Source organism: Ictalurus punctatus, chromosome 1 (assembly GCF_001660625.3).
Source record: "Ictalurus punctatus breed USDA103 chromosome 1, Coco_2.0, whole genome shotgun sequence".
In the NCBI taxonomy this organism is placed as follows: domain Eukaryota; kingdom Metazoa; phylum Chordata; class Actinopteri; order Siluriformes; family Ictaluridae; genus Ictalurus; species Ictalurus punctatus.
The window spans coordinates 26,551,579-26,573,488 of NC_030416.2; the positions used below are offsets into that span (position 1 = coordinate 26,551,579).

The following is a 21,910-nucleotide window of genomic DNA, read 5'->3' on the forward strand; positions in this document are numbered from 1 at the left end:
TCTGATATTTCTTTAGAATTATTATTATCCATCCATCCATTTTCCATACCATTTATCCTACACAGGGTCACGGGGGAGCCTGGAGCCTATCCCAAGAAACTCAGGGCACGAGGCAGGGGACACCCTGAACGGAGTGCCAACCCATCTAGGGCACAAACGCACACACATTGACACACTACGTAATATTTGGAAATGCCAATCAGCCTACAACACATTTCTTTGGACTGTGAGAGGAACCCGGAGTACCAAGGAGGAAAACCCCAAAGCACAGGGAGAACATGCAAACTCTAAACACACAGGGTGAAGAAGGTAATCAAATCCCTCAATATATTTAATTATGTTTAAGGAATATCACACGTGCAAGAATGCTGTTGTACTGAATATCAGCATGGCTGTGATTACGCCATAGTCATGAGTGCAGCAGGTGTGATTTTGTATAATTATATTGTATTATATTAGTCAATAATTAATTTGTCCTTTATTTGTTTGTTTGTTTATAAGGGGGTGACTTTTTTCCCATTCAAGCACAACAATCAAGAGAAGAAATCAGACATTATTTAAAACAGTTGTTTTCAATAACACATCTCACATCTCACCTTTTGGACATGGTGATACTACAGAAGTGGAAAAAAAGTGTTCAGTGTGATATTATTTGTATATTATTAAGTATCATAAATTTAAGTATTGTTAATTATTTAAAAAGCAAACAAGTAGGTCAGAAAGATTTAAGGCTTCATAGACATACCTATGTTGAGTGTTCAGTGAAATATACATACACAAATTGTCTGGCTCTGTTATGTGAAGAGTTTAACCTCAGCTGCTTTGAAGTTTGAAATTTCTTTTTTAGTTTTAGTGTCACAGCAAGTGCAAAATCAAATCAAGATAATCAATATGCTATCCAAAGCAAATATAAATCAAGATATTGTGGGTTTTATGCCTGTGGGTTTCATTTCCAAACTCTTATATCAGTCCAAGCATCAACAAATTTATAGCAAAGATTTTGCTTCACATTTTGTATTTTAAATGATTTCTATATAAATTTTTGTAGATTTGAGCATTATTTTTAAATGACATATTCTAGACTATTCAGAGAGACAGTGTTCGAGCAAGGCAAGTAAAGTCTAATATCAACCAACAACTGGGAATAAGGAAGTGTGCATATTTAAATGATAAGGGAGAGGAAATACAGAAATTAAGAAATAAATGAATAAATACACTATGATCCTTGATTTGCATATTGTAATGATTAATTGCAGATTAACGTGGTGTTTGTTTTAGCTTAATAAAACGATAGTTAAATATTTACACGGTAATTACAAATTAGTACGCTGTTTTACTGCATAACATCACATTATAACAACAGTGATAAAGGTCTGGCAGAAATTGGCTTCTTTCTTTATAATATTTTTCAAATAATCATTTTTTTTTTCCAATAATGCATTTTGAACGATAGTTTTCTTATTATCTTCTATTTATGAAGCAATAGTCCAATATGCTTATTTGACTGTCAAAGAGGAACAAGGCCCTTGTTCTTTTGAAAATAAAACTAAGGAAAGCAAGCATAACAGAAAAGGAAGAGTTTTCTGTCTTTCTTTCTTGACAGAGACGTTGAGTGTATTTTTGATATTTCATCACCTCTTGAAGAAAATGTGGAATATTCTGGTGTGAGGGGGAAAAACAAACAATATTTTCAGATAATTTTACTCTAGCGGATACTGAATATACCTATCAAGAAATTCTCCATATTTATTTATTTAACCCCCCGACTACCAAGAAGAAAGTCCAGTACGAAGGATTTGTATTAAACAACTTTCTCCTACTTTAAAAGGAAAACAAAACAAACCTTTAAGAAGAATAACTAGGTGCCACGGGCACACGAAACCCAACGCAACGCGCGCCGCCGGTCTCGTGCCCGCGCGCGCGCTCCCGCCCCTGTGTGTGTGTGTGTGTGTGACTCAGTGAGATTCACTGGTGTTTAGGTGAATATTCAGAGAGCCCAGAGCTAAGCTACAGCCACGCCGTCTATTCCTCTTGGCTGCGGGAAAACATCACTGCTTAGACAACATGTCCAAACTAGAGCAAATATTAATTCTCGACCCGCCGTCTGATCTGAAATTCAAAGGTAAAAAAACTCCATACGTTGCTCTTCTCTATATGGAGTCAGGTAGCCGCTTGCTTGTCAGCGGATTACAGAGCTAGCTAGTTAGCTAACCTAATTCAGGTTTTTGTGATGTTAGCTAAAGATGGCTAACGAGCTAACTAACGGGAACTCCGGCGTCTCGCCCGGCGATAAATGTAGCTAAAGCCCGCGTATACCTCATATACACTGCCGCCATTTTGAATGAAAGGGACGAGGATTTCTAGGCCTGTAATAAAAATAACAACAGATATCACTTTAGCAGTTTATTTGAGCTTGAGCAGTGCTGCCAAAATGGCAGTTTAGCGGAATTTGCGTTAAGTCTGTTCACTCAGTTGCCGCGTTGTGGAGGAATTATACAGGATAAGTTAACTCTTGAGGTTTTGCTCAGAGCTAAATGTCATTATAAACCTCTTGGCTCATTTCCTGGCGAACGTAATGCTAGTAGTGGGGATTGCTGTGGCCTATTACTCTCCATGCTAGCTAGCTAAGTAGCAAAAAAAAGAGAGAGAGAGGAAACGTAGCTAGCAGGCTAGAAAGTAGCTAGTTACCTGGGAAGTTTTTCATTCACGAGCTTTATGTACACTAGTTTTGATTCACATTAGTGACGATGCTCACATGGCTTTGAGGAACTGAGATCACTCCAGGAAGTCAGTCATGGTGCTAGATGATTTAGTTATTGGACAGCACATGAGTGTGCCATCTTGGTTACCATTGGGTTAAGGAATGAGACAGACTTTGATCCATCTGTCAGGTACACCTGCCATACAGGTGCACTGTAGCAGTGAACTGTTGCTGTGCATGTGTCATTGCGAGGGATGGGCGATATAGACTTAAAACTATATCACGATATTTCATGGTATTTTTTAAGTTTCCATCGAATATGAATTTTACTCACAAATTAAAATGCCAGTGGAAATGCAAACTTGCTATGCAGTATTTCATGAAGTACAGGATTCATAATCTAACCTCCGTCGTGCTGGTTCTCCTCCTACCGTACGCCACGTTGTGAGGTGTTAACACATCAACCACTAGATTGTCAATAATATCGCAAGTTCTTATCATTGTACCGGTATATCATGGACGATACTTTAAGGCACAGCCCGAGTCATTGATCCGTTACAGACCACCTGTGACCAGATATAATTTAGACGCTTCACTGCTCTGACCTGATAGTGGGATTGTAACATATCTTACTGGGGTACATGGAGAACTGTCCAGGTTGCCCGAGAGCTGGAGAACAGTCCACTAACCAGCAGCAGTCCAGGAATAGAGGATGATTAACACACCGTGTACAAAAAAAAGAGCCAGAGTCGCTGAGTATACACAACAAGGTAGAAAATAAAGTCTAATAAATAAGTCTAATAAAGTGGCAAGTAAGTATACACCATGTTTACAATTCCAACAAATAATAACGTCTGGTCTGTGGTGGTCCCTTTGTATTGACGGATACACGGGCTGCATCTTACCTGATTAAATGGTCAGTGTGTGTAGCTACAAGGCAGGTGTACAGGTGTAACGTGGCCTAATTGGATCAATCAGACTGAAATACAGCTAGCTGTAGTGTTTCAGGGCATTCCTGTGTAGCCCAGCTATCTACCATTCAATCTCCAGAGAGTTTTCTGTGTATATAATGCGTTAAAACCACAAAGTCTTCTGAACCGTAACATCTACTCCATCCTGATAACTGGACAGTGTATAGGGCTTGGCGATATGACCATACAGTATTGATATCGTGATAAATGATGTCACTGTATTTATATTTGTCTGAGATGTTGCATATCTCGTAATATCATGTCATTCATTAAAAAAATAATAATTGCAAGCTGATTGAAAACTGATTTGGTCATAAATTTTGTAACACATTTTTCTTTTTTAAATATATAAATAAAGTGCTATTTATTTATAAATGTAAAAAAAAAAAAGAAAATACAAATAATTTTAGTAGATATTAAATAAAGTATCAGCAGACATTTTTAAAAAATGCAACACTACGATTTTTATGCTACTTGATTAGCAGACATATATTTTGTGATGCATATCGTGTGTGGTATTGAGTATTGTCTTGTAGAATATTGTTATAAGATGTTTTTGTCATATCACCCACTTCTAGTGCAGTATACATTTGGGCCAGTGGTTTCCATGTGTTCTAGTTGTATGGTCTAAAATCTACGGGTAGGTGATATGGCGATAGTTTGGTATCACAGTACTTCACAATTTATTACAGTATATAATTATGCTATGGATTTGTCAAGGTTCACCGTAGGTTCACAGGTCTTCGTCCAGCGTTTACAAAAACTGAATCATTTCACAAAGAAAAGGAGAGAAAAATAAACAGTTGGTACAAGAAGTCATTAATATTAGAGTAACACAGGAGTTATAACAGAGCAGACGTGATAGACGTGATGATGCTTTAAATCACATGGATCATGATTGTATTATATCACAGTGTCGATATATTTTTGTATTGCTCAGCCTTATTCTTGGAATAAGCTTGTTGATACTAATTGGTCAAGTATAAAAAAAAATGTCAGCTTGATCCTAACTACAATTTTAATGCTACTCCCATCATTAAAGCTTAAAAGTACACATCAGTTGCAGAAGCCTGGTCATCAGTTTGTAGTGAATATAATGCTGATGATTGAGGAAGAAGTTTAGGGTTGGTGGATTACCTTCAAATAAAGTCAATGACCAGCTGACAGAAATAACGGAGAGCCAGCAACCTTTGGAGAACATATAAGATAATGAGCAGCTAGTCAATTCAGATGAAAGTTTGGGGACAAGGACCCAAGAAATATACTTGTATAGACGGGCTATACAAATATACTTCTTGTTTTCCAAAAGCAACGAAAAATCTCTCTTTCAAAGTTGAATGGTGGTAATATACTTCCCCTTCATTATACGTATGTGTGCTTATGCAACTGCTACGCGATCAGCATTTTTCTCATATTAAGTAACATACATGATGTCCCAAATGTCTCCATACATAGGGGACTATGTACGCCAGCACCGACGTGGCTGTGCCTTCATCAGTGGATGTTCGTGGACGTCTACTTCTCGGTTGATCCGCAACACTTCCAGTCTTTTTGAATTTGAAGTTTGGCATTGACAGCAGTGTCGTGTGTGTGTGTGTGTGTGTGTGACATGCTCTTTTACGTGTTTCTTGTTAAAGTGCATGAATTTTCCTGATAAATTTTGGAAGACGTTTTGCCAAAAAGTGTTAATTTCTCCAGTGTATGGAGACTTGTGGGACACCCTGTAGAAAATCTTCTGTTTTTGTGTACATCTGATACTAAATAGTTTTAGATCTTCAAACGAAATACAACGTAAAACAAAGGCAACTTGAGTAAACACACAATACAATTTTTTTTTTTTTTAATTGAAGCAAAAAAAAAAAAAAAAGTTATCCAACACCCATCACAAGTGTGGAAAAACTAATAGCCCCCTTAAACTTAAAATCTGTTTGTGCCACCTTTAGCAGCAATACTGCAACCAAACGCTTCCGATAACTGGAGATCAGTCTTTCACTTACTTCTAGGAGTAGGACTTACTCCTATGTTTTGGATCATTGTCTTGCTGTATAATCCAGTTGCACTTGAGTTTCAGCTTACATACTGAAGACCGGATATTCTCCATTAGGATTTTCTGGTAGAGCAGAATTCAGGTTTCCCTCAATTATTGCAAGTTTCCCAGACCCTGAAGCAGCAAAGCATCCCTGCAATATCACACTTCCACCACTATGCTTGACTGTAGGTATTGTTGTGTAATTCTGGGTTTGGTTTATGCCAGATGTGCGCCCCTGTCTTCCAAACAGTTCCACTTTCGACTAATCAGTCCACAGAACATTCTCCCAAAAAGTTTGAGGATCATCAAGTGTTTTGACAAAATTCAGACAAGCCTTAATGTTCTTCTGGGTTAGCAGTGGTTTTCAGATCGTCACTCTTACATAGATTTGCCCACTGTCTTTTTGATACCTTTATTAATGCAAGAGAGGCCTATAGGTCCTTTGATGTTGTCCTTGGCTCTTTTGTGACTTGCTGGACGAGTAGTTGCTGTAGGATAAAAATTCTTGGAGGAATTTTGGAAGGTTGGCCACTTCTGGGAAGGTTCGCTACTTTGCCGTGTTTTTCCATTTGGAGATAATGGCTCTCACTGTGGTTCTTTGGAGCCCCAGAGCCTTTGAAATAGCTTTGTAACCCTTCCCAGACTGATGTATTTCAATCATGTTCTGCCTCATCATTTCTGGAATTTCTTTCAAGTTTGGCATAGTGTGTTACTGGGTAAGACCTTTTAACCAACTTAATGCTGTTGAAAAAGTTCTATTTAAGTGTTGATGTGATTGAACAGGGTTTGCAGTAATCAGGTTGTGTCTAGTTCAGCTGAACCCCATTATGAATGCAGTTTCATAGATTTGAGGAATTAGTAACTATGGGGGCAAATACATTTTCACACAGGCCCAGCTGGTATTGGATGTTTTTGCTTCAATAAAAAACATTATCATTTAAAAACTGTATTTTCTATTTAAACAGGTTGCCTTTGTTTTATCTTAGATTTCGTTTTAATTTCTGAAACAATTAAGTATGAGATGTACACAAAAACAGAAGAAATACTGTTTTCACAGCACTGTATCTAAACCTTGTTGCTTCCTAGGACTGGGTGTCCCTAATGTTCCCTCTGATGCTCTTTACAGATTTTATTGCCCAAGACACTAATGTTAATGAACCTGAGCAATTGAGCTAGGCAGATAGTAGCTGTTATAGCTAAATGCTTTGTGTTGAGACATGTAGAAAATAGGGATTGGCAACAAGGTAAAGTCGATATTGGTGGCTATAAGCAGTACTTTCCTTCTAAATGTCATTTATTTGTGAAATGCCATCTGAAAACATTTTTCCATAGTATGTTTTAAAATGCTGAAACTATCCGCAAACCTGTGTACTGTGATATGTATTGTTGAAAGAGCTCGAGAACCTTCTTCATGTTCGAGTACTTTCAAGTCAATCAAATTGACTAAAAATGTTTTTACTCACAGGCCCGTTCACAGATGTCGTGACCACCAACCTCAAGCTCCGAAACCCGTCCGACAAAAAAGTATGCTTCAAGGTGAAGACAACCGCACCACGTCGCTACTGCGTTCGGCCTAACAGTGGCTCCATTGATCCCGGTTCCTCAGTCATTATCTCTGGTGAGACATGTACAGACATCTTACAGACACTTGGGCTGTTACGGCTTGAAAGTTTCACGGTATGACTACATAGTCTAAAAATATCACCGTATTAATCATTTAAAAACAAGACTGTGGTACAATTAAAAGAAAAGTGTGAGGAAAAGTCCCTTTGCACAGCATTGTATATAGTAACAGAAAAAAAAGAATAAATCCAGTAATAATTTTTATGATTTTTCTGTAAAGTCTCCTACATCGGGCCTCAATTATCAATCTTTAATAAAGATGTGTGGAAATGTTTGCGTGAGCCAAACCAAAGTGTGACTGGACAACATTTTCTCAAAGGTACTTTTAGTCCCTGGCTTAAGTGAACTAGCATGAAGATGTGTTTTTGATAGAGAATACAAAACAATTGAAATAAAAATAAGCAATTTAAAGTCGACAGTATATATTATATATTAAAGTGCAATAATTCATGCAAGTTATGTCATGAAGTCGATCGAGTCAAGGTTTACATTAGTCTTCTTATGAGTAAATTTACACACGTGTATTTTGAAGGATTTTCTGAAACGATGGGATTTTCATGAATACCGAATGTCTTGGGTAAAACCTGTACGAATGATTTAGGAATAAATACATTCGTACTCAACTTGATAAACGTGGCCCGTTGTTCGTTTAGTCACTTTGTGAGAGAGTGACTGCGAGGAAACGAGGTACACTGAGCCAAAAAATATCTTAACTAGCGCAGATGTGTGCAGAGCTGCTTGGTCAAAAATAGATAGTAGTTTGTTTAGTTATGGTGAGCAATGCCGTGTTGTTTTAAATTAATTATTTTTATTTGCAAAAACAAATGTAATTGTTGGTACAGAGATAATACGTTATACATTGTTAATCTTCCGAACCCAGAACAGACTGCCTTAAAGAAATTAATTGAAAAGTTATAATCATTTAGGATATATAAAATGTATTCTTGCCATGTATTCTCCAACATCAGGCATTATAGGAGCTGTTATCTTGGCAAATGGAGGTAGCACAAAGTATTGACGAAAAGGGTGCCAATAATTGTTGCACACCTATATTGAAAATTTATATATTTTTAGGTAAACCTGTGTTTTGTTTGCTGTCCATGAGAGCAGAGTATTTTTGTTAATTTTTTTAAACAAAATATCAAAAGGTTAAACAACAAAGATGATTTTTCACAGCCTTCTTTGCTCATATTTAACAAGGGTGCCAATATTAGTGGAGTGCATTGTGTATGTGTGTGATATATATTTTAAATGAACAATCAAGGACATCAGAGCTGAATGAGGTCACCCCACTGCTGAGCATCAATAGTCTTACACTTATACATATACAAGAATAAAATAAATAGATAAATGGAACAAAGTAGACATCCCTGTAGAGAGGTGTACCTGGAACATTACAATTAACATCAGTAGACCCCGTTACTCCCCAGGGAGTGATCGTTTGGTAGAAAAATATAATAATAAGGGTTGCCAGACATAGGAAAATTTATGTGAAACTCTGATTGAATATTTCATCATTTCCAGGTGCAAATATAACATCAAATCCTGAAGCCAGTGCGCTGCTTTAGATGGGTTTGCAGATTCCCAATGCAATAAATCCTGCCTGCGAGCCACTAAGGATGCGAATGCAATAACCTTGAGTTGCCTATGTGTCAAGTTCAATTCACCACTTATATACCAAATTCACAGAATATACCAATTTCAGCTCACGGCTACATGCTGTACATAGCACACTTTAAAGTGTGTGTCCAATACAGTGGACCAATAAAGCCATGTAGTCCTATGCTTTTGACAGCCATTGTGTGTAATAAAGTTAGGAACATGCTAGGAGGGGCAGCAGAGGTACAAAGGTATTCTGTATGTTCGTGTCATGAGAAATAGAGGTTGTTGTAGTGTGATTTAGGGGGAATCACAACCAGACACAAAGGGATGAGTAACACTGGAGTAAGGAACTTGATTGGGTGAAAAAAAAAGTAGGGGGAGAGGGTAATAGACATTTTAATCGGTATTTTGAAAAAGTCACCGGTGACGTCATTCACCGTGACTAACTGTGACATGGTAACAACCCTATTAGACACACATGGTTAACTGTGTGTCCTGTCACTCAGTATATCCTAAAGCTGTTACCTCATCTGCTCTAATGGACCGTTCTTCTTTACAGGCGCGTAGCTTTGGGGGCGGGAATGACGTACATTGTTCCATGTCTGATTCACACAACTGTCACACAGCATTGATAGCAACAATTTGAGTACAGTAGCTGAACTAGTTCTGGCCGTATGTGAACAAGAGTCTGTTCACTAGCTGCTTGTTTTCTTCTCAGATACATACATCCCAACCCAGTGTACCGCATATACACATAATTTACATGAATAAATTAAATATTAAATAACATACGGGTGTAGTGGTGGCTACTGAGGCAATAAATAATTGATTAAAATGTTTTAAAGAATTAAGTGTCATGATCAATATTGCAAATAAATACACATGAGAAAATGGTTAGAATTTGAAGCCTTTCCACTATTAGGGGTTTCACTGATTACACTGATGTTTACACTAATATGATTTTCAGAAGGGGCTTAAATGGAGCACACAACACATTATTCCATCCATCCATTTTCCGTAACGCTTATCCTACATAGGGTCACAGCTGAGCCTGGAGGACTTGGGGCACCCTGGATGAGGTGCCAACTCATTGCAAGGCACTATTGCACATACATGTGTGCGTGTGCACACACACACACACACACACAAAATTGGAACTGTCAATCAGCCTACAATGCAAATCTTTGGACTGGGGGAGGAAACTGGCGTACCCAGAGGAAACCCCTGAAGCACGGGCGCACAGAGGTGCACCAGAGATGTGAAGTAACAATACTAACCACTAAGTCACCATGTGCAACCCATTGCACCATTAGTATATCTGATAATGTGACCACAACTGTAATTACGAATCATGGTGGTTAAAATGTCACCATCGGACTGACATGTACAGATATCAAAATGGTCTTCAATTTTTGTGTCCCTTTATTTTATGCCTAATTTGAAATTTACAGCTTTAATAAACAAGCACTGTTGTTTTTTTTTTGGGGGGGGGGGGGGTATTCAAATGAGTTGCCAGGTGTGATTATATCATTCATATAATGTTACAGATTACTTGGACTGTCCTGTTCACGAATGTTTGTTTGTATGTTTCTTTTTTTTTAACTCCAGTAATGCTGCAGCCTTTTGACTACGACCCAAATGAAAAAAGTAAACATAAATTCATGGTGCAGACCATTTATGCACCATCCAACGTAACCGACTTGGAAGCAGTGGTAAGCATTTTCCCTTTTTTTTTCTTTCTTTTTTTTCTTTTTTTTTTGTTTCTTCACTTGTTTTTCTATTTTGTGAGGTGCAAGGCTTTTCAAATTGTTCACCAGCAGAGGGCAGTATAAACTTACACTCTGTATTTCCTGCTGCAGTGATTGTCCCACAGGTCTTGTGGCGGTCTTGCTGACCTGTAGAAAATAGCACATTCAAAACACATCATGTTTTTCAAACAAGGCAGCTGGGTTTATTTTTCTTTTTCACTTCCCTCCATGTCCCGCTCGTTCCTTTCATTTAGCTTGCCTTCGTTCTTACTTCAAATAACGTGTACTATTCAATAGTGTGCCACCACAAAGGATCACTACATCAAATACCGTTTTGCTTTCTAACAGTCATTCAGTAGGAAAAAAGTTTGGGATTTATACATGTAGGAAATAATAATAATGCACTAAGCACACATCGTGTGTATCTTATTTTCTTTCTATCCTCACAGTGGAAGGATGCAAAGCCTGAGGACCTCATGGACTCTAAGCTCAGATGTGTTTTTGAACTCCCTTCAGAAAATGAGAAACTGGTGAGTAGTGCTGTACTCGCTCCTCCTTTAACAGCTCGAGTATCCAGCAGAGAGGTGACATGTAGAATACTGAATGAGCTGAGAGGGTTGCTGAGCTTTTAGCTGTCCTGCCTTCATGCTAAACCCTAATATATTGTGACCAGTAAGGGAGTAAGACAGAAATGTATTTATAATCTCTGTCTCAAATCTGACATTATGCAGTAGTCCTCAGTATTGGTCTGTTAAATGTTAGATATAGCTCCGGTTAGGATTAGGGCACACTTTAAAGTTAGAAGTTTAAAAAGTTGTGTGAACGTGCAGAGTCTTGATCATCCATGCTCTAAAAATGTAATTCTCTACGGTTTAACTTGGATGTGGATCTGAAGAGGCACTAATCTGGCAAATCATCTTCAAATTGCAATAAAGTGCAATATTAATGAGTTTAGATAAGGTGACGAACCTTGATACCATTTATTTAATTGAATCCAGTGTATTACTTTTTAACAAGCTCTCCATTCATATGGTATATTCTAACTGTTTGGTTGTGTACTCTGATGGATTATTTATTTCGTTATAAGACCGATATAGTTGAAGGAAAATAGGTATGTCATTTACAACATTTATTTAAAAAAAAAAAGACCGGTTTTGGTTTAGTTTTATAAAACACAGGGCAACAAAAATATTTTGTTCCCTAATTAGCTGAATTGTGATGAAGTCGTGATTTTTACCATGCAAAAATTGTTGATTATCATTTTACCAGCCCTATGGTGTTGTATTAAATTATTCATTGCGTGTTTGCGAGCACATCTTTGACATCCTCAGGCCCTGTCTTCTCTTATCCTGTTCCTGTAACTTTTTAATCTTTTCACCGCATTTGACTGGAGTCTTCTGTATGTACATTTTTCTCTGCTTACTAGAATATAATATAATATATATTAATTTAATTTACATACATCACAAAAACATTACACAGATCTGACCCGTGTGAAATAAACAAAAATGTTCAATCCCCTGTGAGACAAGAAGCTGTTTGTAGTTATTCTGCATGTTGCAGCTATACTCCTCTACTCTGTCCTTTAAAGTCAGGTATGTGTGGCCCTGTAGCTGGGCTCAGAACCCCCAGGATGCAGCAGTGTGTGGGCAGCTGCTCAGCCTCCACTCCTGGAGATTACTGCACACCTGCAGGCAGCCGAAACCTCACTGATGAGCAAGAAGTGTTTGACTTTCCCAGTGTCAGGCCAGGCCAAAGATCAGGGTGGGACAGACAGAGTCAGGTTTGTGAAAGGGAGCCATGTCAGCATTTCACGAGCAGGAGATGCAAACAAAGAATATTCACAGCTTGGTGAAGTTTAATATCTTTTGGGGGTGAGCAACATTTCAAATGATTTATAGTTGAAACAGTAGGCGAACAAGAAGTATTTAGAACGTCTTTTTTTTTCCCTGTCATTTTGGGACAGAAATAAATACAATTACAGAGCAGCACCGTAGGCCTGTGTTATATATTTACGAAAAAGCACTTTGGTTTTCAAATCTAGAAGCTAACTTGTGGATATTGAGTTCTCTAGAAATAAAAGAGACTCGAGAATTGGTCTGTGCATTACTTATGACGTGATTAGCAGTTCAGATAAAAATAAGTAAAACTCAAGCAGTTTGAGTGTTACAGAGTAACGTTTATCATTGGCAGTTTAAATCCTCCCTTTTCAGCCTTTCACTCGGCATAGACAGAGCAGCTTATGGCAGATAAACCGCACTCAAATGAACATTCATGGGAAGTCTTGGTTTTTCGTCACACTTGCGTTGTTACTTTGCGGTTAAACTTGCTCCTTAGTCTTACACAAACTCTCTCCTGGATAAAGCTCTTTGCGTTTGTCCTAAACAGAATGACGTAGACCCGACTAAAGCTGCCCCCATGCTCAACTCCTCCAAGGCAGACAACACATCAGCAGCCAAGCCCAGCAGCCTGGCTCTGGAGGACCCAGAGATGAGAAAGGTGGTGGAGGAGTGCAAGAGGCTGCAGTCAGAAGTGAGCAAACTGGGAGATGAGAACCGACAACTTAAGGTAAGGGAATGAAGAACAGAACAGAGAGGCATTATGCACTGTATAGAACAAAACATTTATTATATGAACAGCGGAAAGCTCGTTACACAAACACCTAGTCATGTGGTTAATAGCAGATGTGATTAATGGTGGTGTTACTCTCCTTTGGATGATTTTCCTTTACTATTTGTTAGGATGAGGGTCTGCGGATGAGGAAGGCCCAGCGCTCAGAAAACGTGGTCTCAAACACGGCAGGCATGGTGAGGAAGGAAACCAGTTCCAAATCGCTCCCCTCACTGCTTGTTGTTATTGCGGCGATCTTCATTGGATTCTTCTTGGGGAAGTTTGTGTTGTAGGATAAATGCGTGTGTTCTGCCCAGCTCCTTCCAGTGTCTTCTGGGCCTTAGGGGGCAAAGCGTGTGTTCTTGTCGTTCAGCGTCGCATCAGTGCTAGTCTGGCCTAAGGCGGCGGGGGAAAAATGCGTCTGTGTACAGAATCATTCAAACAGGCCTTGCCTTTTTGCAATCTCACACGGTTAGTACACATACACACTCAGAAAAGAGAAGAACAAAGTCTCTCCGTTTGTTTGTTTGTTGTTTTTTTTTTGTGGTGAGGGGTATTTCTTTTTCCTTCCAAGGGTGGAACAGATTTAACTGTACATTTATTAATACATCAATTGCAGTCAAATAGCCGGCACTGTGTAGAGACCTTTATGATATTGAAAGAAAAAAAAAAATCTATGATGAATAAATAAAATGAATTGTCCTTGCTTTCTTTATGTGGATTAATAAGTGTTGGAATGTTTTAAGTGTCTTGTACATGTCATTCTAATCCTTTATGAACATTTTAAATTCAAAAGGAAAAAAAAAAAACAAACAAACAGATGCTGCGTGTTGCTGGTTGGCCTCTTCACAGTGAACCTGAGCTTCAGATTTACAATCATTTTATTTTCTTGAATGTGAAGAAATCAGCTGGGAGACTGTGCCTCCTTCCATGTACGTTATTTTTCTCTCGGTCACCTGACACACACACATCTTACTCTTACATTAAGTCTTAGCATTTACTTTATGCAAATTATACATATACTCCTTTGTGAGGCAACTGTTAACTGAAACATGACCACTCTGACTGTATATGGTATTTAACATTGAGCCACTGGGAAATAAGAGAAATTAAAATGAAATAAATAAAAAATATATCTAACATGGTTTCAGTGTATGCTTAAGGTCTGTCTGTGTTTTCAGTGAAAAACTGAACACTTTGATACAATACATGCAGTGGGTGACAAATGTCTGACCAACTTTTATTATTACTGTGTAATTAACATACATGCTTTCCTCTTGACCAACTTCATAAACATTAGATGATGATGATCTATTTTAAAATGTACAGTCCACTTAGAAGATGGTGGTAAACACCACAAACTTTCTTTCAACAACATTTAAAAACAAAGGTCGCTGAAGCAGTTCCACAACAGACTCGACAACTAGTTAACACAATGAATTAGTCCCATGATTTAAAGAGGTTGGGATCTGTATATAGGACAGTTTCTCCACACTATGGTTGTTGTTTTTTTCCTGTGATAAGCAGGAAGGGAGCACGCACATCATTACGGTAACGCTTGCTCATCTGATCCTATATGACAGAAAAGACAAGTGTGAAGAGAATGAAGGCATATACCAGGTACTGGGGCTGTGTGTCGCATCCATTCCCAAGCCTGAAGTGATGGTCTCCCTCCTTTCCTATGCCTTTCTGTCCTGCGCTGCAGTGGATCAGCGGTGGCTGGTAGGATGTAGCGCGCTTGTGAGGCTGGTCAGGGCTTGAGCCGTTGGTAGGTCTCTGTCCGTTGAAGAGGAGGCGGTGTCCAGCCGAATCTCGTCCCATGTAGAAGAGCTCGTATTCGGTGTGCGGCAGACGGATGCCCAGGGCAGCACAGCCTGACGTTGGGGTCACGTCTTGTTGGACCCCTTGCTTCCAGGAGCCCTGTTTTCCACATTCATCCCCACTGAAGACATTCAGGAGGGATGTAGTGGCCAAGTCCATGGGAGTGACCTTCATCTGGATCACTGTAACAAGAACAGAAAATTCATCTCTAATAATGAATTCATCTTTAAATGCTATACGTTTTCAGATATTCAGCAATTTAGGGTGATGTGCATGCAAGCAAAAGATCTGTTCATCCATCTGTCCATCCATTTTCTATACTGGTTATCCTACAGGGTCAGGGGGAACCTGCAGCCTATCCCAGGTAGCATGGGGCACAAGGCAGGGGACACATTCACATACACATACCCACACCCATTCATACACTATGGACAATTTGGACATGCCAATCAGCCTACCATGCATGTCTTTTGACTGGGGGAGGAAACCGGAGGAAATCCCCGCAGCACAGGGAGAACATGCAAACTCCAAAAAGCCACCGTGCACCCAGATTTGTTCATATCTTATACATTTATGTTCATGTTCAATTCCCTGGACAATTATTAGGTAGCTTTACACATAAAAGTTGAAGAATTAAACAATTGCACTGTAAAAAATTTTTTTTAAAAGCCACAATTTGTTTCTTTATCTGAGTCGCACTTGCTCATTAATACCACTACCTGTTTAATAATTATTGCTCGGGGAGCTCTAAAGCGGTTTAGTGTACCTGTGAAAGTGTATTCAGTGCCTCCCATGACTGTAGTGGAGGGAATGCCCGGGCTGTAGTGTCCTTTAGCATAGATGCTGAATGTGGGATGCCTGCAGACTGGGTCGGAGTAGTGGTAATAGTGGCCCTCCCAAATGTTGCTCTCCTTGTGGAATACAAAATGACGGGTGAGGAAGAGCACCCCTGGGCGCACCTCACAGCGCTTACTGACCCAGTTACCATAGAGATGCGGGGGGTGATCAGTCTGAGATGGCAGAACTGGTGGATGATGAAAATCTGCTACAGAGATGATCTGACATGCTACACAGCTATTATCATAAGTCTGAAAGAGAGAGAAAGAATTCAGATGACATGTCAATTATGATTCGAAAATGTCTCGACTATAAAACAGCACTAGGAAAATAATCATACACAGGTTTTGAAGTCTAACTTCCCTGAGTCTATATGGCTTGTAGAATGCCTGACTGGCACAATGGTACATCGCTTACACTTCCAGGGGAGAGAAACCCTGCCGTCTTTCCCAGCCAGGAAGGCACTCGTGCTCGAGTAGTCATCGTCATGAAAACGCAGGGCTTAGTGGTTATAAGTCATGGGTTTACAACACAAAGCGCCTTATAAGTAACAACAGCAATAAAATGATTTTCAAGAACAAAACAACAAAGAAGTAACACTAAGTTTGATGATTTAAAAGAAAAGATCTTTCATCACTCTTTCTGAGATTTGGCTAAAGGCAAGTCTTTTGAAGAATGTTGTGTGAGCATGAGAGTTTTATTATATCCGTTTCATTTAGACTCCGTTATAAGCCATGTGCATGTCTTTCTGCTGCTCTGAAGAGAATTTTAAATAAATAATAATCAACATTAACTGCATTTTAGTTCACCGGTTTCACAGGCGTGGATGAATTCTTGTCCTTGGCTCACTTAGAGTAATGTAGTTACTTAAATAATCACGGCAGTAGTGGAATTACAATCCGCCGTCTTGTGTCGAAGCCTGTCCTTCACTTGCTAAGGCTAATATACACCTAGAATATTTATTGCAAGCAAGAGGTTACCTTCTGATCAGTTGCTACCGCTCGACTGCCATGACTCAACGCGCACCTAATAAATTATTCAGCTTCAAACTAGAATTCATTAACTACACATCTACGCTGCAGCTTTCATAACGCCTTTCTCTAGCCATCAGAATGAAGAGAAGCGTGTGCGAGTAGATGGGTGAGAGCGCCCACATGAAAGGCATTAATCCAGCCGAAAGCTCCCGTTCCACCTCTTAAGGCTGGCTGTAGTTTTCCCTTAGCCTTGCCACAGCGCCTTAGGCACGCACCAAGTCAGAGCTGGAATTCAGAATGATGCCCTTTGCAGCTCTATTTCCTCATTCCCTTTGAAGCAGACAGGGGATAGAAGCGGATCAGCAGCATGGGTACGCTCTGACACCAGCTGAAATCACACTAACACGGCAGGGGAAATGCTGATATTTGTTCTGTATCAATCTTGTTTGAAATAGTGGAGTGGTTGACGTCAGATCATGGCAACACTAGAACAAACCTACACGACTGGAGAAAGGGAAAGCCAATGAATGCATAATGCACTCAGAGTGTACACGACCGTCACAGCTACCTAAAGCACACAGGAAGATGAGGGCGACCTTACTGACACGAATGAATCATAATTCTATATCACGTTCGACATCAAGTGTATAGTCGACTTTAACATACACTGCACTTCATAAATTAAACATGCTTCAGTGAAACATTTCATCTATTTTTAAGTTTTGTGTGTACTTTTGCTCTTGACTGCACACACAATGTGACAGAAAAGTCTACGGGGTAATGCCATGACTGCCAACATCGTTCTTACTCCACGAAGCCTATTAATATTCATAGGCAAAGGGACCTTTGTAATATATGGTTTATTGTGCTGTTACTCATTTTCATTTAGCCATTTATTACTTACTAGTGATAGTTACTTGGACATAAAAAGCATGTGTTGTGAAAATGTCAGTATGAATCAGTGCCTGTTTTGCTGTACAACTCTACAACGTGTTTGTCATTATTAAAGGATCCAGACTCATTGCTTCTCCAGGGCTGTACCAACCTTCTGCTATGTGATGTTCATCATCTGTATCTTTTGCTGGTTATATGATATTTGGAGGATTAGGTTTAAGTGCTGAAAGAGTGAAGAATGTGGCCCTGCTAATGTCTGAGGAGCTTTTAATTAACTTCAATCCTCAGATGACCGAATTAAGCTCTTATTTTTTTAAGGACACAATTATAAGGTAGTGATAGACGATTAAGCCAAAACCGAGCAACCAGTGCATAAAAATTCATTAAAAAAAAGGTAATCTATCCATAAAAAGGGGGTATGATTTTTGTTTGTCAACCAGAAAGCAATGGAAATGGAATGAAAACTTTCACGTTCAAATGTACACTCACTACAGGTCATGCATTAACCTAATCAGCAGTGCACAGAACCATGCAGATACAGGTCAAGAGCTTCAGTTAATGTTCACATCAAACATCAGAATGAAGAAAAAGTGTGATCTCTGTGACGTTGATCTTGGCAGATGGGCTGCTTTGAGTACTTCAGAAAGTGCTGATCTCCTGGGATTTTCACACACAGCAATCTGTAGAGTTTACACAGAATGGTGCGGAAAAACAAAAAACATCCTTTGTGCAGAGGATTTACAGCGGGGGTGTACAATCTGATCCGGAAAGGGCGGGTGCGGGTGCAGGTTTTCATTCCAATCAAGCAGGAGCCACACCTGATTTCACCTGTTTAATCAGTTGATCTTGGCTTTCAATAGACTCGGGTGTGGCTTCTGCTTGGTTGGAATGAAAACCTGCACCCACAAGTCACAGAGATCAAACTTCCTCACTTGATGTGAATATTTACTGAAGTGCTTGGCCTGTATCTGCATGATTTTTTTTTCCTTTTGCGCTGCTGCCACATGATTGGCTGATTATATAACTACAAGAATGTGCACATGTTCCTATCAAAGTGGATGGTGAGTGTATATTCTAACCTATTCCTCAGTTCAGTCTGCACAATGGATGATGGAAGTATGTGTCACAGAAATGAGCGAGATCCAGTTTCAGGAAAAAAAAGCAGGGTACTTACTTTAGATCTCCTATAAAAGCAGAAAAGCTGAGGTGAAGCACTGACCTTGACGTTCTGTAGGGGGGGCTGGTAGCTCATGGGCCTGTGGTTTCGCCTCTGAGTGTGCTCTGTGTGCACGTCCCCCACAAACAACTCCTCCGCTTGTCTGTCAGGCTCGTCGGGCCGAAAGCGCCTCTCCATGCGTAGCAGCTGCAGCTCCTGCACGCTGAAGTCTAACCCGTGGGTGCAGTCACGATCAGAGCCCTCTATCCACAACTCATAGCTGAGCTCCGGCTCCAGGTGCTCGGTCAGACCACAAGTCATCTCTAGTTTCACCTGGAGATCTTTGGCCACTGGCAGGCTGTGGCTTACCAGTAGCACTCGACTCAGCTGGTAGTCCGACTCCGTGCCTCCACGGACAAGCCATGATGCCTGACGGGGGTGCAGACTGCCTTCGATGAGGAGAGTGTAGCCTGGCTTTGTGCAGTGGTTGTCCCTGTAATAGAACTGAAGGGCCTGAAAGGTGTGGTTTGAGAAGAAGTGGTAGGATCGAGTGAGGAATTCGGGTCCCGGTCTCACCTCACAGCTTTAAAAGAGATTGGGGAAAAGTGTTACTCAGAGCTCACGATCAAGCAATCCCAAACATCATAGTGAGTCCCGCTCAGTTAAAAATAAGAACAATGTGATACGAGATTTCCATAAGAAAGAGCGATTTGACAGAAGCAGAGACTGTACCTTTCAGACACCCAGTGCCCAGCAATATCAGGAGGCATATGCACACTTATCTGCTCTCCATCTTGAAGGTGTTTGAGCAGGTAATGACACTGATTGTGTTTGTAGAGCTTCCCATAGCTCTTTTCCAGCTGTACTGGTGTGGATTTCACCAATTTATGAGGCAACTTCTCACACCAACCTGCAGCCATGAGACAGAGTGGTGATGTACAAGGAACTCAGGAAATCATTTCAGCTACACGTTTCGCTCTGAAGCGCCATCAATAAGGCAACACTATATCGTGGAAAGGATCATGAAACCACACCCAGTACAATATACTGTATATATAGTGGTAGTGGGCGGTGGTAGCTCAGTGGTTAAGACCTTCAAACCCCAGCACTGCCAAGCTGCCACTGCTGGGCCCTTGAGCAGTCCCTTAACCCTAAACTGCTCAGATGTATAAATGATATAAATGTAAGTCGCTCTGGATAAGGGTGTCTGCCAAGATGCCGTAAATGTAGTGCATAAATTGTTTGGGTTTTTTTTTTTTCATTTTACTATAATAATTTGCACTTCTGAAATCCACTTTCTTGCAAAATCCAAACCATGTAAGCCCAGAGGATGCAGCACGCACGCACACACACACACACACACACGCAGACACACACACACTCACACTCACTCACTCACTCACTCTCTCTCTCTCTCTCCAGGTTGCATGAAGGGTGTACAGTGTAGCGTGTCATTTCAGACATCAACCAAAGAAGCTCTAAGCCACCAGTGTGGCAAATCTTATCTGCATCCCTATGCATGTACCTACAGCTATAGCACTATCCTGCTTGGCACTTTGCCCTTAATTACATGGCTGAATTAAACCTGAACGCGCGTGCATTAATGAAACTTTTGAAATCGAATTAACCAGACCTAATTTTCTGCTCCATAATTAAAGGTACAAATTATACACAGCTCGGTGACACCGCGATGGATTTTCCACACCCGCTATAATCACTTATCCTGTTAAATCGAATGCAAATGAACCCGACGCCTAATTATAGATGTATAAAGTTTATGAGAGCTGCTTTCACTACTGTTTTAGTCTATTAACACACTCACCAACACTCAGGAGGAGGAGGAGGATGGTGCTCGTGTTCGTCGTGTTGCAAAAAAACATCCTTCGAACTTGTCTTCCAAAGAGAGAGAGAGAGAGAGAGAGAGAGAGAGAGAGAGAGAGAGAGAGAGAGAGAGATTAAAAAAAACAAAGAAGCTCCCAAAGTTCCGGATAAACGACAAGATCTTGTTCCAGTACAGGTAACTTTTTATTGCGCGCGCGCACTTCGCTCGACAGATTTCCCCTCGTTTAAATATTTCAATTCAAGCATAATGAGCGAGAAAGCGGTTTAAATTAAACACCCCGTCCACACGCGGGACAATGACCGTCCTGTGGCTCGGACACACATCCCCCAGATTGTAGTTTAGGCCTTGTAGAGAAATAAAAACTCCAGGTTTGAGAGGCAGCGGTAGAGGATGAGCGCGTGCTTCCACAGCCAGGATTAACAGCGACTATTTAAATCTAACGCGCGCGCGGACCTAATAGCATCGCAGGCGCGCGCCGCTGCATCAGGGTTGCCAGATTGAGTCCGGATAAAAAAAAACTGTTAGTTGAACCCGCGTAACTCTTTCTAATAAAACAGCGAACTATGTCATCTCGAAGGTGACCGAGGTTCTGTTGTTTTCTAAGGTGTCTGTCTCGGACAGTGTTTTCAGATATAGTTCCGTTTAAATGAACCATACTTTCCCCCGTTAAAGTCGACTAAAAATAGTTGCAGATGAAATCAGTGTGTTTTGGTGTTGACAATGGGGGGCGGGGGGGGTTACCAATGAACTCTCAGACAAGTTGTTGTCTGTGGCACAGCTTCTCTCAGAGCCATGAGAACAGTGAATTATGGACAAGGTCGCTGAAAAAAAATTGGTGCGAAAACAACATTAGTGAAATACCAGAGGGGGGCGGAAGCAATGAGGAGAGGGAATAGGGTTCAAAACCAATTCAAGCCTTCATGTAAGTAGTTAGGACAGATAAAATACATGCATACACTACTACAATAGTAATATACTGGGGACTGTTGTTGACGTCTATCCATCCATTTTTTTTGTACCACTTATCCTACTACTATATATATATATATATATATATATATATATATATATATATATATATATATATATATATATATATAT

At 40.0% G+C, this 21,910-nt stretch overlaps 2 protein-coding genes across 3 annotated transcripts; one reads left to right on the plus strand and one right to left on the minus strand.

Annotated features, from left to right (window-relative positions):
- The first annotated feature begins 1,919 nt into the window (after nucleotides 1–1,919).
- vapa (VAMP (vesicle-associated membrane protein)-associated protein A) lies at nucleotides 1,920–14,424 on the plus strand. Of its 2 annotated transcripts, XM_017496348.3 has the most exons (7): nucleotides 1,920–2,122; nucleotides 7,167–7,319; nucleotides 10,535–10,638; nucleotides 11,124–11,204; nucleotides 12,266–12,457; nucleotides 13,063–13,242; nucleotides 13,416–14,424. In XM_017496348.3, the coding sequence occupies exons 1-7, from the start codon at nucleotides 2,065–2,067 to the stop codon at nucleotides 13,575–13,577; spliced, it is 930 nt and encodes a 309-aa protein (XP_017351837.1). In that variant the 5' UTR covers nucleotides 1,920–2,064; the 3' UTR covers nucleotides 13,578–14,424.
- On the minus strand, nucleotides 14,126–21,319 carry LOC108271233 (protein APCDD1). The gene is made up of 5 exons (XM_017478663.3): nucleotides 20,789–21,319; nucleotides 19,699–19,876; nucleotides 19,030–19,549; nucleotides 15,872–16,193; nucleotides 14,126–15,287 (listed from the first exon to the last, which is right to left on the minus strand). The coding sequence occupies exons 1-5, from the start codon at nucleotides 20,844–20,846 to the stop codon at nucleotides 14,857–14,859; spliced, it is 1,509 nt and encodes a 502-aa protein (XP_017334152.1). The 5' UTR covers nucleotides 20,847–21,319; the 3' UTR covers nucleotides 14,126–14,856.
- Between the last annotated feature and the right edge of the window lie 591 nt (nucleotides 21,320–21,910).

What these genes read in the sequence shown, in the direction of transcription:
- vapa (XM_017496348.3), top strand. Translation starts at nt 2,065, where the DNA reads ATGTCCAAACTAGAGCAAATATTAATTCTCGACCCGCCGTCTGATCTG. An exon ending in TAACCGACTTGGAAGCAGTG is followed by an intron (nt 10,639 to 11,123) that starts GTAAGCATTTTC and finishes CTATCCTCACAG; the next exon opens with TGGAAGGATGCAAAGCCTGA. An exon ending in ATGAGAACCGACAACTTAAG is followed by an intron (nt 13,243 to 13,415) that starts GTAAGGGAATGA and finishes ACTATTTGTTAG; the next exon opens with GATGAGGGTCTGCGGATGAG.
- LOC108271233 (XM_017478663.3), bottom strand. Translation starts at nt 20,846, where the DNA reads ATGTTTTTTTGCAACACGACGAACACGAGCACCATCCTCCTCCTCCTC. An exon ending in GGGCACTGGGTGTCTGAAAG is followed by an intron (nt 19,550 to 19,698) that starts GTACAGTCTCTG and finishes TCTCTTTTAAAG; the next exon opens with CTGTGAGGTGAGACCGGGAC. An exon ending in CCCCCCTACAGAACGTCAAG is followed by an intron (nt 16,194 to 19,029) that starts GTCAGTGCTTCA and finishes TCTCTCTTTCAG; the next exon opens with ACTTATGATAATAGCTGTGT.